Source organism: Rhinolophus ferrumequinum, chromosome 16 (assembly GCF_004115265.2).
Source record: "Rhinolophus ferrumequinum isolate MPI-CBG mRhiFer1 chromosome 16, mRhiFer1_v1.p, whole genome shotgun sequence".
NCBI lineage: Eukaryota > Metazoa > Chordata > Mammalia > Chiroptera > Rhinolophidae > Rhinolophus > Rhinolophus ferrumequinum.
This window is the reverse complement of record NC_046299.1, coordinates 10,154,323-10,167,396: the sequence shown is the minus strand read 5'-3', so window position 1 is coordinate 10,167,396 and position 13,074 is coordinate 10,154,323. Positions and strand designations below refer to the sequence as shown.

The 13,074-nt window shown below is 44.5% G+C and overlaps 1 protein-coding gene across 1 annotated transcript; it reads right to left on the bottom strand.

The window, feature by feature from the left end:
• Positions 1–2,095: 2,095 nt before the first annotated feature.
• PRDX3 (peroxiredoxin 3) lies at positions 2,096–10,258 on the bottom strand. Its single transcript, XM_033131245.1, has 7 exons — positions 10,160–10,258; positions 8,650–8,785; positions 6,964–7,105; positions 6,247–6,382; positions 5,295–5,398; positions 3,238–3,403; positions 2,096–2,904 (listed from the first exon to the last, which is right to left on the bottom strand). Exons 1-7 carry the CDS (start codon positions 10,193–10,195, stop codon positions 2,851–2,853), a joined length of 774 nt encoding a protein of 257 aa, XP_032987136.1. The 5' UTR covers positions 10,196–10,258; the 3' UTR covers positions 2,096–2,850.
• Positions 10,259–13,074: the final 2,816 nt, after the last annotated feature.

Sequence of the window (13,074 nt, the reverse complement as noted above, 5' to 3'; positions counted from 1 at the left end):
GGGAGGCGTGCCCCGCCCCGGCGCGCGCGCGCGCCCCCTGGTCCCAATACCCCGGCCTGCGCACGCGCCGCCCTGTGTCACCACGCGCCAGCGCCCCGGGCGCCTAGTGTCCGCTGTTTTCGCTCCCGGGTTCCTGCATGCGCGCTGCTCGGTGTCACCAAGTGCAAACGCCCGGCCCCCCGCACCCGGTGCTCCCCCTCCTGGGGCCCGGCGCGCCTGCTTCTCGGTGTCATCACCTTCCAGAGCCTCCAGGTCCCGCTCCTCTACGCCCCCGAGACCTCACGCACCCACTGTTCCTGTGACTCCAACTCTCCCATAGACCAGGTCGTTTCAATCCTGCTCCACCCCTCAGAGTAGCGGGGCCGCTTCCAGGGCGGGAGGGGTCACCTATGGGAACCCTCCTACCCAGCATCTACCTAAGCTTTTGGACATTACCCTGGAAAATCCCCTCAAGTCCAGTGTACAGGTATTGGAGATAGTCAGGGCCGCCTACATACTTTTCGTGGCCCAGTGAAAAATGAAAATGTGGCGCCCCTTATTGAAAAAAGATGGAGAAATGTCGACATTGGAGCATTAAACCCAACCCCCGGCTCTGCGCCCACGGTGAAGCTGGCCCTGCGGACAGTGCACCACCTCTCAGCCCAACAGTTTTTCTCCAGCGCTGAGACAAAATCCAGCTCCTTCTGTTGAATACCACATCACGTAGGGGCGATTTATAGAGAAAAGAAATGCACCTTCCTTTTTCTTGCCACTCCCTCATCCTCACTGGGATGGGTGTGTTGGTGGAAGCCAGTGCGGGTGTTTAGGATGTTCAGGGGAGCCCCAGGAGTCCTGGCTCTGGGACTCAGTATACCCATTACATAGTGTGACCCTAGTCAAGTCAATCTCTCCAGGTATGTCTACTCATCTATAAAACGAGGACAATAATTATACCTATTTCATGGTTTGCTTGAGGATCAAATGACATAAAACATGTAAAAGCTCCAAAACAGTGCTGGGTCCATTGGAAGTGCTCAGTTTGGGCCACTAACACCGGGCTGGCCTATTCCCTGCTTGCCTCTCCCTACAGGAACAAGAAACCAGTTCGTTTTCTTTAGGCCCATGTGACTTCGCAGCTCCTTTTGCTCAGCTCACCTGGCTCACTTTTTGATAGCCTTCAATAGTTCATCTCCTCTTCCAGGAAGGCTTCCCTGATGCCCACAGCTGGGTAAGGTACCCCTCCTCACCTCAGTGTTCCCCTTATGCCCCAGGAATACATCTATTGTACCACAGTATTTAGCACACCTGTATTATTCTGTTGACTCTATCAAGTATGTCACAAATCCAGCACAGGTGACTTCTGCTCCCCTCTCTGGACCCTTACAATCTAAACAAAGGAGATAGTGCTCCTCTTAGAATAAGTTGATTTCACTCTTCTCAAATTCTTCCTGATGTTTCTCATATCACATTAGAACCCAAAGTGCTCAGCTCTCCCCTAAGGCACTCTGGCTCATTACCAGTCTCTTCCTTCAATTGTTCATCTGGCCCCAACACACACTTGCCTCAGGGCCTTTGCACTTACCAGAGCCTTTGCCTAGAACCTTATCACCTCTCTCCCCAACTCCCTCACTTTGTGTTTTATCTCATTTGATCCTCATCAAAACCCTGAAGTACAATTATTGCCTTCATTTTACAGATGAGAAAATAGGCCTGGAGAGACTGCCTCTCCCGCCAGGCATTCTCTGACAACCCTGTATCTAGAACACCTGCAACTCTCTGCTCTAGTCCCACTCCACTTAATCTTCCTTCCAAACATTGTATTTTGTTTATTGTGTTTTCCCTCTAGGATGTAAGTGCATGAAGGGAAAGGTTTGTCTTTTTGTTCACTCTTGTGCATCCACAACAGCACTGGCTATGGTAGTAGGCACTCAAGGGTTTACTGAAACAATGAATAATTGCTTCCATTTCTCTCTTGCCCCCCAAACTGAGATCCTTGGGTGTGGAGCCAGCATCTTACTCATCTTTATGGGCCCCGAGTTAAATGCTCAATAAATGTCTGTTGATAAAATCAGAAGGAAAACCAAAGCCCCACGACATAAACTAAACCAACAATTAATGGTGTTAAAAATGCAAATATTTAAAAATATTTTTATTATATACTTTACACTGACCGCTTCGGCAAAGAATTACAATGATTTCAAAATGCAATCCCTAGATTCAATAAATATCTTTTATAATTATACTCAACCAATATCTAGAAATATATGCAAATACTAAGTCAGCTAACAAATAAAATAAGTAAAATAACTATATAAGCTGTAAATTTCAGGGAAGAGGAACATGCATGATCAGCTAAGTCACTTTGCCACCGTGTTTTTTTAAAAACATGATTCACATTTGTTTCAATCTCATATACACTCACTCCAAGAATTAATTAGACTGCTGATGCTAAGAAGGTAAAACTATGATCTGTGTTACCTTAAAAGAAAATGCAGCTTAAACAAAGAAACTCAAGAAGAAAAGTTCAGGACCTTTGATCAGAGGCTTTCGATACTTGAGGTGCTACTCTGGTGCACACAAAAGTTCCGGAAACGCTAAGAGTATTTCCCATTGAAGACATGATCAAAGAAATGGGTGAACTAGGCATTCTACAAACTAGCTAGCCATCAAGAAGTTACCAGTCAAGGATTCATGTTAGTAACTAATCATGTTTAAAAAGCCAATGTTACACGAACAAAACATTTAGAGTAACATTTATGAATGCAAGCATAATTGGTTTTTCGCTTCTATAAATAATCATCTTTGAAATGCTACAAGTGAGTCCCAACTGTGGTTCTTGTGGGAAGCTGCCGGTGCACATGGGATGGTCTGCTACTGATTTACCTTCTCAAAGTATTCTTTGGAAGCAGTCGGATGTGGCTTGATCTGAAAATACAAAAACATTAGGTAACTAACTCACTTTAATAGTCTCAAAAGTGAGCTGACAGCTCAATTTTTCACCTCAAGTTCTTTAACTTTTTAAAGATGGGTCCGTTTCTTTTAAAATACAAGGATGAAAGCTGTATTAACAGCCTGCCAGACCCGTTCCCACCCCTCACCACTCCCCACCGCTCAGCAGCTTCACCCATTTGCACACCATCTGCAGCCTTCCTCCAAGGGTGGGCTCCTTTTGTGGATATTCCAAACCAGGAGCCCTTTAGGCAGCGAGGACCTGGGACCCTCTGCTGGGGTCCCAGTGCTTTTGGAAAATAAACGTACCGTAGGAGAATCCGGCGTCCAGTTTGCCGGGCAGACTTCTCCGTGGACTTCCACGAACTGGAACGCCTTAACCAGGCGGAGGGTCTCCTCCACACTTCGGCCCACAGGGAGATCATTCACACTCAAATGCTTGATGACCCCATTGGGGTCAATTATGAAGAGGCCTCTGCGTCAGAATTGGTCCCCATTAGTATCTCACCAGTACCAGAACTAGAAGAGTGTAACTTCTCTTCTGTCTCTCATTCTCCTTAATAAACCATTTATTAAGCTCTAACATACGCTTAAAAACGGGGTTTTCATTGTTATAAAAAAAACTTATCTCTTATTGACAAAGCCTTTCACAAAGGCAGGACTAGACCAGGCCACCATGGAAAACATTTATAAATGTGACCCAAATGTCACACAGTATCTAAAAGTCACAGAGGGGAGAGACTTCTTTACTTAGTGATTTAGCAAGCATTCTTTGTGCTGCTATGTCAACTCTTGGCAAGGAACCATGGACAAATGAGAAGGGACAGAGATGTGTTTTATCTATATTCAGTCAATACTTATGAAATGAGTGAGTTCTTGCACAAAGAGGGGAAAAATGCCATGGGAAAGTCTCTGCAGAAAGAATTAAGTCTATGCAGAGCGGAAATCGAAAGGAAAAACCAAGCCATAATGAGATGACCCACCCTGTGGTCTGCAGTCATCTTCTGTAGGATCGCTGGTGTCACCAGGACATATGCAGATATGCACAGGTTTTAACAGTCTGTCTTAAAAGGGTGTGACATTTCAAGTGTTAACCACTCCGGAAAAAGGAACGTTCCTTGGAGTCTAGCTTTGAGGCACGTGCTCCTGGAGAGTGGAGTCAAGCAGGAGTCCACAATGCAGACGCAGAGCTAGGATAGAGCAGGGCCCAGACTCCAGAAAGAAAGCCTTATCTTACAAGCCAGACTTGGCTCCTCTCCCTTGTCAGTCCTAATAGTGAAATCAGTATGGAGGTAACAGCCAAATTAGCAAGACCCAACAAGGAAGGATGCTAGGAGGAAAAAGTCAGCACTCTTTTTCTCCTTTCCTCACCATCACTGTCAAAGGCAGGCTTTGGTTTATTAACAGAAAACAGTAATGTCCTTGGAGCACAAAAGGCCCAAGGTCCAAGGTGGCTCCCAGGGCTGAAAGTCTAGGTGGAATGCAAGAAGAAAGCAGGCCAGAGGTCAGCTACAAGACAGGGCAGGTGAGCGGGTCCAAGCTAGCCCCCAGCAAAACTGAGGGACACATCAAAGCGAGGTCCTCGCCCGCTTCCTGGAGGTAAAATGCAGCCCAATCTCACCCCCACTCAGAGGTCATCAGGATGCCACTTCTAAGGCCTAAGTTCTCATCCCTCCCAGGAAGGCTGTGTTTGAATGTGGGACTGTGAATGAAAGACAGAAAGCTCTCACACTCAAAGGAATAAAGGTCTCACCTCAGAATGAAGGACCGATATGACATCCTGGGACGGGGTTATAACAGCTACCAGGGCTTGTGCTAAAAATGTTAGCTGCCTCATTTTATTTAGTTTTCCCAACCAACCTGTGAGGTATGTTCTCATTCTAGTTATGAAAAAATTGGGACTCAAAGAGGTTAAATAACTTGCCCAAAGTCATACGTCTATGAAGTAAATGAGTTAAAAAATAAAATAAAATCGAACTATGGCTGTTTTTGATTCCAGAGCTTTCTGAGATCTTACCCACTGCAAGATATTGTCTCCTACCCTGATAGTCAGTCCCCCCTTCGCCAAACATGCCAGGACTGTGCCCCCATGACAGCGGCTCCCATGTGGTTAGGGAGAGTGGAGCAGTGAACCCATCGGGGCACGATCTCCTTCTTCAGAAAGACAGGTGCAGGGGGCAAACATGTCTAGGCCATTTCTGAAAGACGGCCAACCCTTGCAGTAGGCATTGATCAGTGCTTACTAAAAGGTCAAAATTAAGGAGTTTGGGTTTTCAAAATGCTTTACCAAGGCCTCTCTAAATACCCCAAAAAGTGGGATGATGCTAAACATGAAAAACAGTGTTGTTCCTCAGGATGGTCCTTACCTCAGTGCAAGACCAGGACCTTCTAACAGCACACCGTAGTCTCGGGAAATCTGTTTAGTCAAATCTGACAAGAGTGCGATGTTCATGTGGCCCAAACCACCACTCTAATGAAAACGCAAACATGGTGTCGTTATCTGTGCTCTCACAACATTCTGGGCCAGGTAACACGATGTCTGAGACCAAAATGGTGGCATAAGTAGCAGTCATGAGCACCAACAATGCCCAGCGTGGCCCTTAGCTTCATTCACTCCCTCTTCCCAACCAGCCTGAAGGAGATACTATGACCATCACCATTTTATAGATGAGGACACTGAGGCACATTAAGGTTAAGTAACTTGCTCCAGGTCACAGCTAGGAAGGCACAGGGGCAAGATTTAAACCCAGCTAGTACTAGTGACCTTTCTTGTTCTAATTCTTGAAGTAGTCTTTCAGTAGAAGATTAACTTCTGCAGCACAAAAATGGAAGAGTATTAAAAAATACTCTGAAGAATTATTATTATTAGTCCAGCAGCAGAGCTGGAAATTTTGATTTCCAGCTCACTTCCAGAATCATAGCTTGATTCTTCCAGGCAAGTTTTTAGGCAAGAACACGGATCATGCCAAACACTGAAGTCAGAACCTAACCACCATCCCACAAACCACGCAGGGTACATGGGGTCTACAGGATACTGGCAAGGGGAGGGGCAACAGATCCCCGCTGTGCCGCTGCCTGTCTGGGCCTGCTCTTCGTTTGTGTTTGTACCTTGGAAAATACAAGTACAGGAGGGAGTAAAAATACATGCAATGCCAAGGGACATATGGACAGAGCGTAACAGAATCTGCTAGTGGGTTAGCACCTACAAATAGCCCATTTCAGACTAGTCACGCTTTGACAGCTTCTGGGTTAGTCTTTTATGGGACCTTTTCAGTTCTGAAGATCCTAAGTGCCAAAGCAGGCCAATGGTGTCCGTACCTTCCTCGGAGTGTTTACCCAGGCCAGATGGGTGAAGTGGGAATCCACGGACACTCCAACAACTTCACAATTCACGTCATGAAATTCATTGGCTTTGTCACTAAAAGCGATAATTTCTGTAGGACACACAAAGGTGCTAGAGAAAAAGGGCAGAAATGCTCATCAGAGAATTTAAAAACAATGATTTAAAATTTGAACAACAGGTAGTCTAAAAACTAGTTCTATTTGCTTAAAGGTGAAAAAGGCAAAACAGCTAACTATCCTCACACACTCACCTTTCTATTTAAGAATCTTATTTAAAGAATGGGGGTAATGGGGGAAGAGATATATTCTAAGAATAAAGAAGCATTTTATTTAAATAAAGCAGCTTCAACAGAAAACTCATTTTATTATCTTTACTTTTCTCATTTTCCTCCAGATCAGTGACAACTTCCCCATAGACTGGCTTATAGGAACCACTGCTCCAGAGTACTTGAAACAGAGTCCTATTAAAATCCTACCACATTAAGAAGAATACCACTCCATCCTCTAAATTTGTTTGTCACTTGTAAATTAGCTACAGATGCAGGCTGCATCAACAAACCCATCAGTGATAAAAGCTCAGAAAGAACCCATCCTTCGCTTGACAAGGAGCCCATCTAGAGACAGGCAATGTCAGTGGAAACAGGGATCTTTGCTCTTAGAAGGACATTAAAGCATCACAGAAACTGAACTCACAAGTCCAAAGGATAGAAGAAGAGCACCAAATATTTCCCCTTAAAGTCATCAAGGCTTAGTTCTTTGAACTCTCCTTTGACAACGGCTGTACCCTTAAAATAGGGTGCGTGCTGGGTGACAGCAGGAGCATGGTATGAGGAACCTGAAAAAAACCACAAGGGTATAAAGTTCATCATTTGCTAAATCAAGCACCTATTTGATTTTATTTAAAACTCTCACAATAATTAATTAGTAGTATAAATTAATTAAAAGCTTCAGTTCAACTGCACATCTTAGGTTAATTATTTTCCTTCCATAGTTCTAGATGATGCACAAATTCAATTGAAAGTGTTATGGAAACTAACAAGATGACAGAACATGGTAGGGGTGGAATTAAGATGGAATTAAGGAAGACATGAGACTGGACATGGATTCTAAATACGGTTCAGATTTTTCCAAGTCCAGACAGGACAGGGCACTTGGCATGGAGGAAAGAAGAGGGCAGGTGTGGGGAAAGCCCATGGCACAGTTTGATCAGAACAGAGTAGGTATGTGTGGAAGGAAAAGTGGTAGATAAGGCCAGAATGCGTGAAGGCCATGCTGTGAAGGCCCCTAAATATCAGGCTGATGAGTTTGTTTTAAAGAGAAGAGATAAAGGAGTCGCTGGGGGTTTTCACATAGAAGATGAGTCGGCTGTTCTTAGGAAGATTAGTCTGGCAGGGGAGGGTAAGGGGAGCAGGAGGAGGGGAGAATGATGTCCGGAGGTGATTTCAGTTATCTAAATAAGAGGTATGGAGGAGGGCGTGTGGCAAAGAAAACAGGGCAGAAAGGAAAGGATGCAAGAGATGTGTTAGAACTGGAGGACTTGCTTCTACCTGGGATGAGGGACAAAGGAGATCAGGTATCCAAATGTCTGGGCCTCAGAAACAATAGGAACTCTTGGGAGTGAGGGGTTTGGGACAGGTGACAAGGAAAATTTTGTATCTGTGGCATCAAATCACTACTAGAAATTTTTTTAAAGGTCCAGGATGGCAAAATTTTGAAATTGTTTTAGAACATTTCACCCATAAACAAAGGTTTTGCTAAAGTATATTATTCAAACCATTACGTGTTAAATACATGCTTCTTAAAAGGTGGGACAAATCTAAAGGAGGTATTTTCAAATACCATTCTTTATCTGAGGCTGATCTTAGCAAAGCCCACATTCTAAAAAACGGAGTATAAATTTCCAAAAATAGCTAAACCTCACTCAGATCACAGAGGAGTCCATGGTCTAATGTGACGAACTGGAGCCAGCACACAGGTTGAAATCCAGAAGCCAGAGTTCCCAGAAGCCAGAGGCTGCCCACCAGTGCCACGTGCCACACACCCCTTCATGCCACAGAAGGCATCTGAGTTGGGTCTCCCACCCAAGTCTCTCAACACCTAGGATTCAAACCTCTGGTAACCAACAAGGAAATATGACACAAGGGCAGTTTGCTTTACTGATTCTCAGCCCTGGCTGCACATTAGAATGACTTGGTGAGATATAAAAAAATACTGAAGTCCTGGTCTCACCCAGAGATTGACTTAAGTTATCTGGGATGGGACTGGGGCAGTGGCATGCTTTTAAAAGCTCCCCAGGTGAGTCTTAATCTGGAGAGCCCCTGTCCAGAGATGACGATTCATGTTTCCATTACCTGGGTCAAAACAAGGCATGATACTTACTGGTGCTAAAGGCAGATTTTGCTTGACTGGCACCAGCCCACAATACATTTGTCAAGCACGTTCTTCGAGAAGCAGCAGGTCTAAGGGCTGCAGACCCAGAGACGCCCCAAGGAATGGCGCTCACATGTCGGGCAACCTGGTAAGAGAAACACTTTTTATTAGGAAGTAGTCCCACAATGGTGGCTAAAGGCTGGCTTTGCTGAAAGGGTAAAAGCCAATGGTGGCCTCAGATGTCCTTGTTCCTGTGAACCAAATTCTAAACACCAAGCTCTAAGAGTATGGATTGGGCCTCCAAGTTCTTAACATTCCCTTCTGCTTCCTTCTCCTTCAAGACTGGGGGGAGTGGGGGGTGGGGGTGGGTGAGGATATTGGTCACAGGATACAAAGTTGCAGTTATGTAGGATGAACAAGTCTAGAGATCTAATGTACAACATGATGACTACACTAAATAATAATATGGTCCTGAACACTGGGAATATGCTAAGAGAATAGATCTCAGGTACACTCATCACACACAAAAAGGTAACTGTGAAGAGACACGAATTAGTTTTAGTAATTATTTCATAAGGTATATGTCAAATCATCATGGTGTGTATCTTCAGTATATAACTTTTATATGAAAATATATTAATTAAAAAAGACTGCAAGGCGGAGGGTAATTATAAGACCATCAAGACTCCATACTCTTAAAAAAAAAAAAAAAAAAAAGACTCCATACTCTTAAGACCAACACAGAGGATTCAAATACCAAGAAGAATTGGCCAGGCCCCATGTATTTATGCCTTTTGCCAGGACAATCTGCTGAGCAGTCTATGTCAAGGTTTTCCTTCGAAAAGACAAGGCCCTTCCAGCCCCACAGACAAGCAAACAAGTAGAGCAAAGTTCATCCTCTAGGAAAGTTTGGAAAGGGCGCAAGGAAAATGTTTGCTCAACTTTAGTGTCCAGCATGACTCAGGAAGAAGAGCCTGCGATGAAACCCACCAAGAGAAAAGCACGGGGGCAGGCCTGGGGGTGGGAGGAGAAAAGCGCCTTTTGTATTTTAGCACTTTGGTTACTTTGGCACTTTGGTTTCCATGCAGCATCTAGTGGATGCTCACAGCCATGCCTTGATGGACGCATCATTTTTTCTACCGTAAGGTGAGCAAAGTGAACTGAGATTCGGAAAGGCGAAGTCACTTTCCAAGGTCACAGTCTTACAGAACCGGGACCAGGGACAGGTAGCCCGCTTTAAGGACGGGAACCACGTGCTTGGATGGAGAGAGAACTGGGGAACTGCGACTCCGAGCAACGAAGGATTAAGGGAGAGGACCGCAATGTGGGGGCCGGGAGGGCGGTTCTGCGCAGGTGCAGAAAGCCTTCCGTACAGGAGGAGGCCTCTAGGTCCTTTACTAGCTGACACCCTCCGAGGGCGAAAGTGCCCCAGGCCGTAAGGGAGTGGGATTCTGTCTGAGAAGCACGTTCTCAGAGCCACCCCAGTGTCTCCGCCCGTTCCCAGCCCGCAGCCACTCACCGAAGCACGGAGCAACCTTCCCGCCGCAGCCGCCATCTTCAGTACACGCTGGAGCCGCGGGGAACACGGGGCAGCAGAGGAGGCAGGGCAGGAGGGAGGCGGGGCAGGAAAGGGCGGGGCCTCGTCTAGCGGGGCGGGGCGGGGCGGGCCCAGGCCAGGGGCGGGGCCAGGGCCAGGGCCCAGGCGAGAGAGACTCACCGCCTTCCCGCCTTTTAGGGACCCTCCGCGAGTAAACGTCTCTGTTGGGTCCCTCCGTCCGTTTTGTGAGGAGGCAAGTTCCCGTTAAGTCTTCTGAGTAGCTGAATACTTGAGAAAGCAACACTTTGTCTCTAATTGTCGCCCCAACCTTAAAAGGACTAATCCAGGTGGGGAACTAGATACTTATTTCCATGTTTGCTACTCATGTTTTATCAATCTGTGTGGATTACTGATTCTGCGGGTTCTTTAAAAAGGACCTCTTTCCTATTTCGGCCTCAGGTAGAGCCTGCATGATACGGAATTAATTTAATGCAATTTTAAGTCCGTTAATAAGCCAAATGGGTCAGGCACATCAAGGCATTGGTGTCCTGAAAATGGGCTTCCATTTTGGCCTCTCTTCCCAAACTGGGAGAATTGGGACAAATTAAAAATCTGTTTTCTGTCTATTTGTGAAACCAAGTGCTCACTAGTGAGCGTGGTACTTCGCAGCAAGCTCATCAAACAGATAAAAATCAGTGTCCTTAACAGCAAATGTGACAAATTGCAGGCTCTAAATGGGTATTTTCCAAACATCAATCATTCCATTACCAACTTAGTTTGTTGAATCTGCATATCACCTGCATATTGTTTACTATTTTCTTTAAGTTGACTAACTTTTTTAAAAACTTAAGTGAATTTATTTGAAAGAAAATGTTAACGTAAATGGAAAAAACTTATAACTTGCTACAAGTAGAAAATCATTAAAATAAATACATTAAAACAAAATGTTATTAAGTGTCAGCTAGGTACAGTTGTCTGCTGAAACTCTTGAGTCTTTTTGTTAAAAAAGAAGAATGTGAGGGGGGAGAGGAAAAGAGGGAGGGAGAGGGTAGGAAAGGCGGGAGGGAAGGGGAAAGAGAAGGGAGAGGGAGGGTGAAAAAAGGGAGCATGAGAAAGATGGTTAGCAACATCCTAGCATCAAAGGAGACTTCACTTTGATGTAATCAGAAGGATTTAAAGAGCGTTGAAAGAACAATAATTTTCTCACTTTGGGACTTGCTGTTATTTATTTTGCTTATTACCTCCCACTGCCACCTCACCGCCCCAGCTGTGCATTTCCTAAAATCCTCTCATGTACCACTAGTACAGCCCTGGGTACCGTACAGTCCTGTGCTTTGGAAGGACTGCCTTTGAAGCAAGGGGTGAGAATGTAAAGTGGTCTGACCATTTTGGAAAATTCTGTGTCAGTATTTAGTAAAGCTGAATATATGGCTCAAATAATTCCAGTCCTAGGCATATGCCCAAAAGATATGTGTACGTCAGCTTATCAAAAGATAGACTAGATTGTTCATAGCAATGCTATTATAATGGCACAATGATAAAACTACCCAAGTGCTCATCAACCACGGAATGGATGGATAAATTGTGATATTAACAACACTGTACAACAATGAGAATGAATGCACTGCAACCACATGCAACAATGTATGTGAGTCTCACAAATATAACATTGAATGAAAGTAGCCAGATGTGAAAAAGTAGACACTTTGTGCTTCCATTTATATGAAGTTCAAAAACAGGAAAAATTAATGTGTAGTGTTTGAAGTCAGAATGGTGGTTACCTTGAGAAATAGAGAATTTGGGGGAAGTTAATGATGGGATAAGAAAGGGGTATATGTAATATTCTATTTGTTGACCTGGCTTAAAGTTAATAGTTGTATTCACTTTGTGAACACTTGTTATACTTCAGTTAAAAAATGTATTTTAAGAAAAGAAGCAATTTCTCGACCATTTCCCCCTTAGTATGTGCACTGTGTTTAATTGGTGCTCATTATGTGTTTGTTGAACAGATGTTTGAAAAGGAAAGTGGATCATAATGTTGGAGCTCAAAATCATACTGCAGTTTATAATAGAATACTATTCAGCTATAAAAAGGGCTGAAGGATTGATATACACTGTAATATAGATGAACCTGAAAAATATGCTAAGTGAAAAAAACCAGACCCAAAAGATCACGTTATATGATTCCTTTCATATGAAATATGTAGAATAGGTAAATCCATAGCAACAGAAAGCAAACTGATGGTTGCCAAGTGCTGCAGGGAGGTGGGGCAGAGAGACTGACAGCTTAATAGGTGCAGGGTTTTGGGGGGGGTGGGGGAGGTGAAAGAGTGGGGTGGGGGGATGACTAAATGTTTTGGAACTCGGTGGTGGTTCTACAACATTGTGAATGTACTTAATATCATTGGATTGTACACTCTAAAATGATTAATTTTGTCATGTGACTGTTACCTCAATTTTAAAAAGAAGAAGAAATAGGGACCAACAATAAAAACAAAAATCCTGCTGCATTCTAGCCCACTGATTTTGTAGACAAGAAAACAGAAGTTTAGAGATGGACAGCCCTTCCCAAAGTCTCCTCGGTGGCTGGAAGCAAAGGCAGGACCGGCGCAGCCAGAACTTCCTCACACCTGGCAGGTCAGTGTTGGGGGCTGGCTTGGAGTTCAGCCTTAACACCATTTCACCAGCCACTTTGTGAGCGGATATTACGTACCCTCTTGTCCTCTCATCTTTCCCCTCATGCTGCAGTTTTTAAATACTGAGCTACCATGGCTTGAGCCAGGAAAAGCCGAAGGGTAGCCTTCTCTTTTCATGTTTCTTAGGTCCCTAGTCCTTTGCTGGCCACCTCTCGTTTTCTCCTGTTTTGGAGGGCACTTCTCTCCCTCCTGTTTTATACA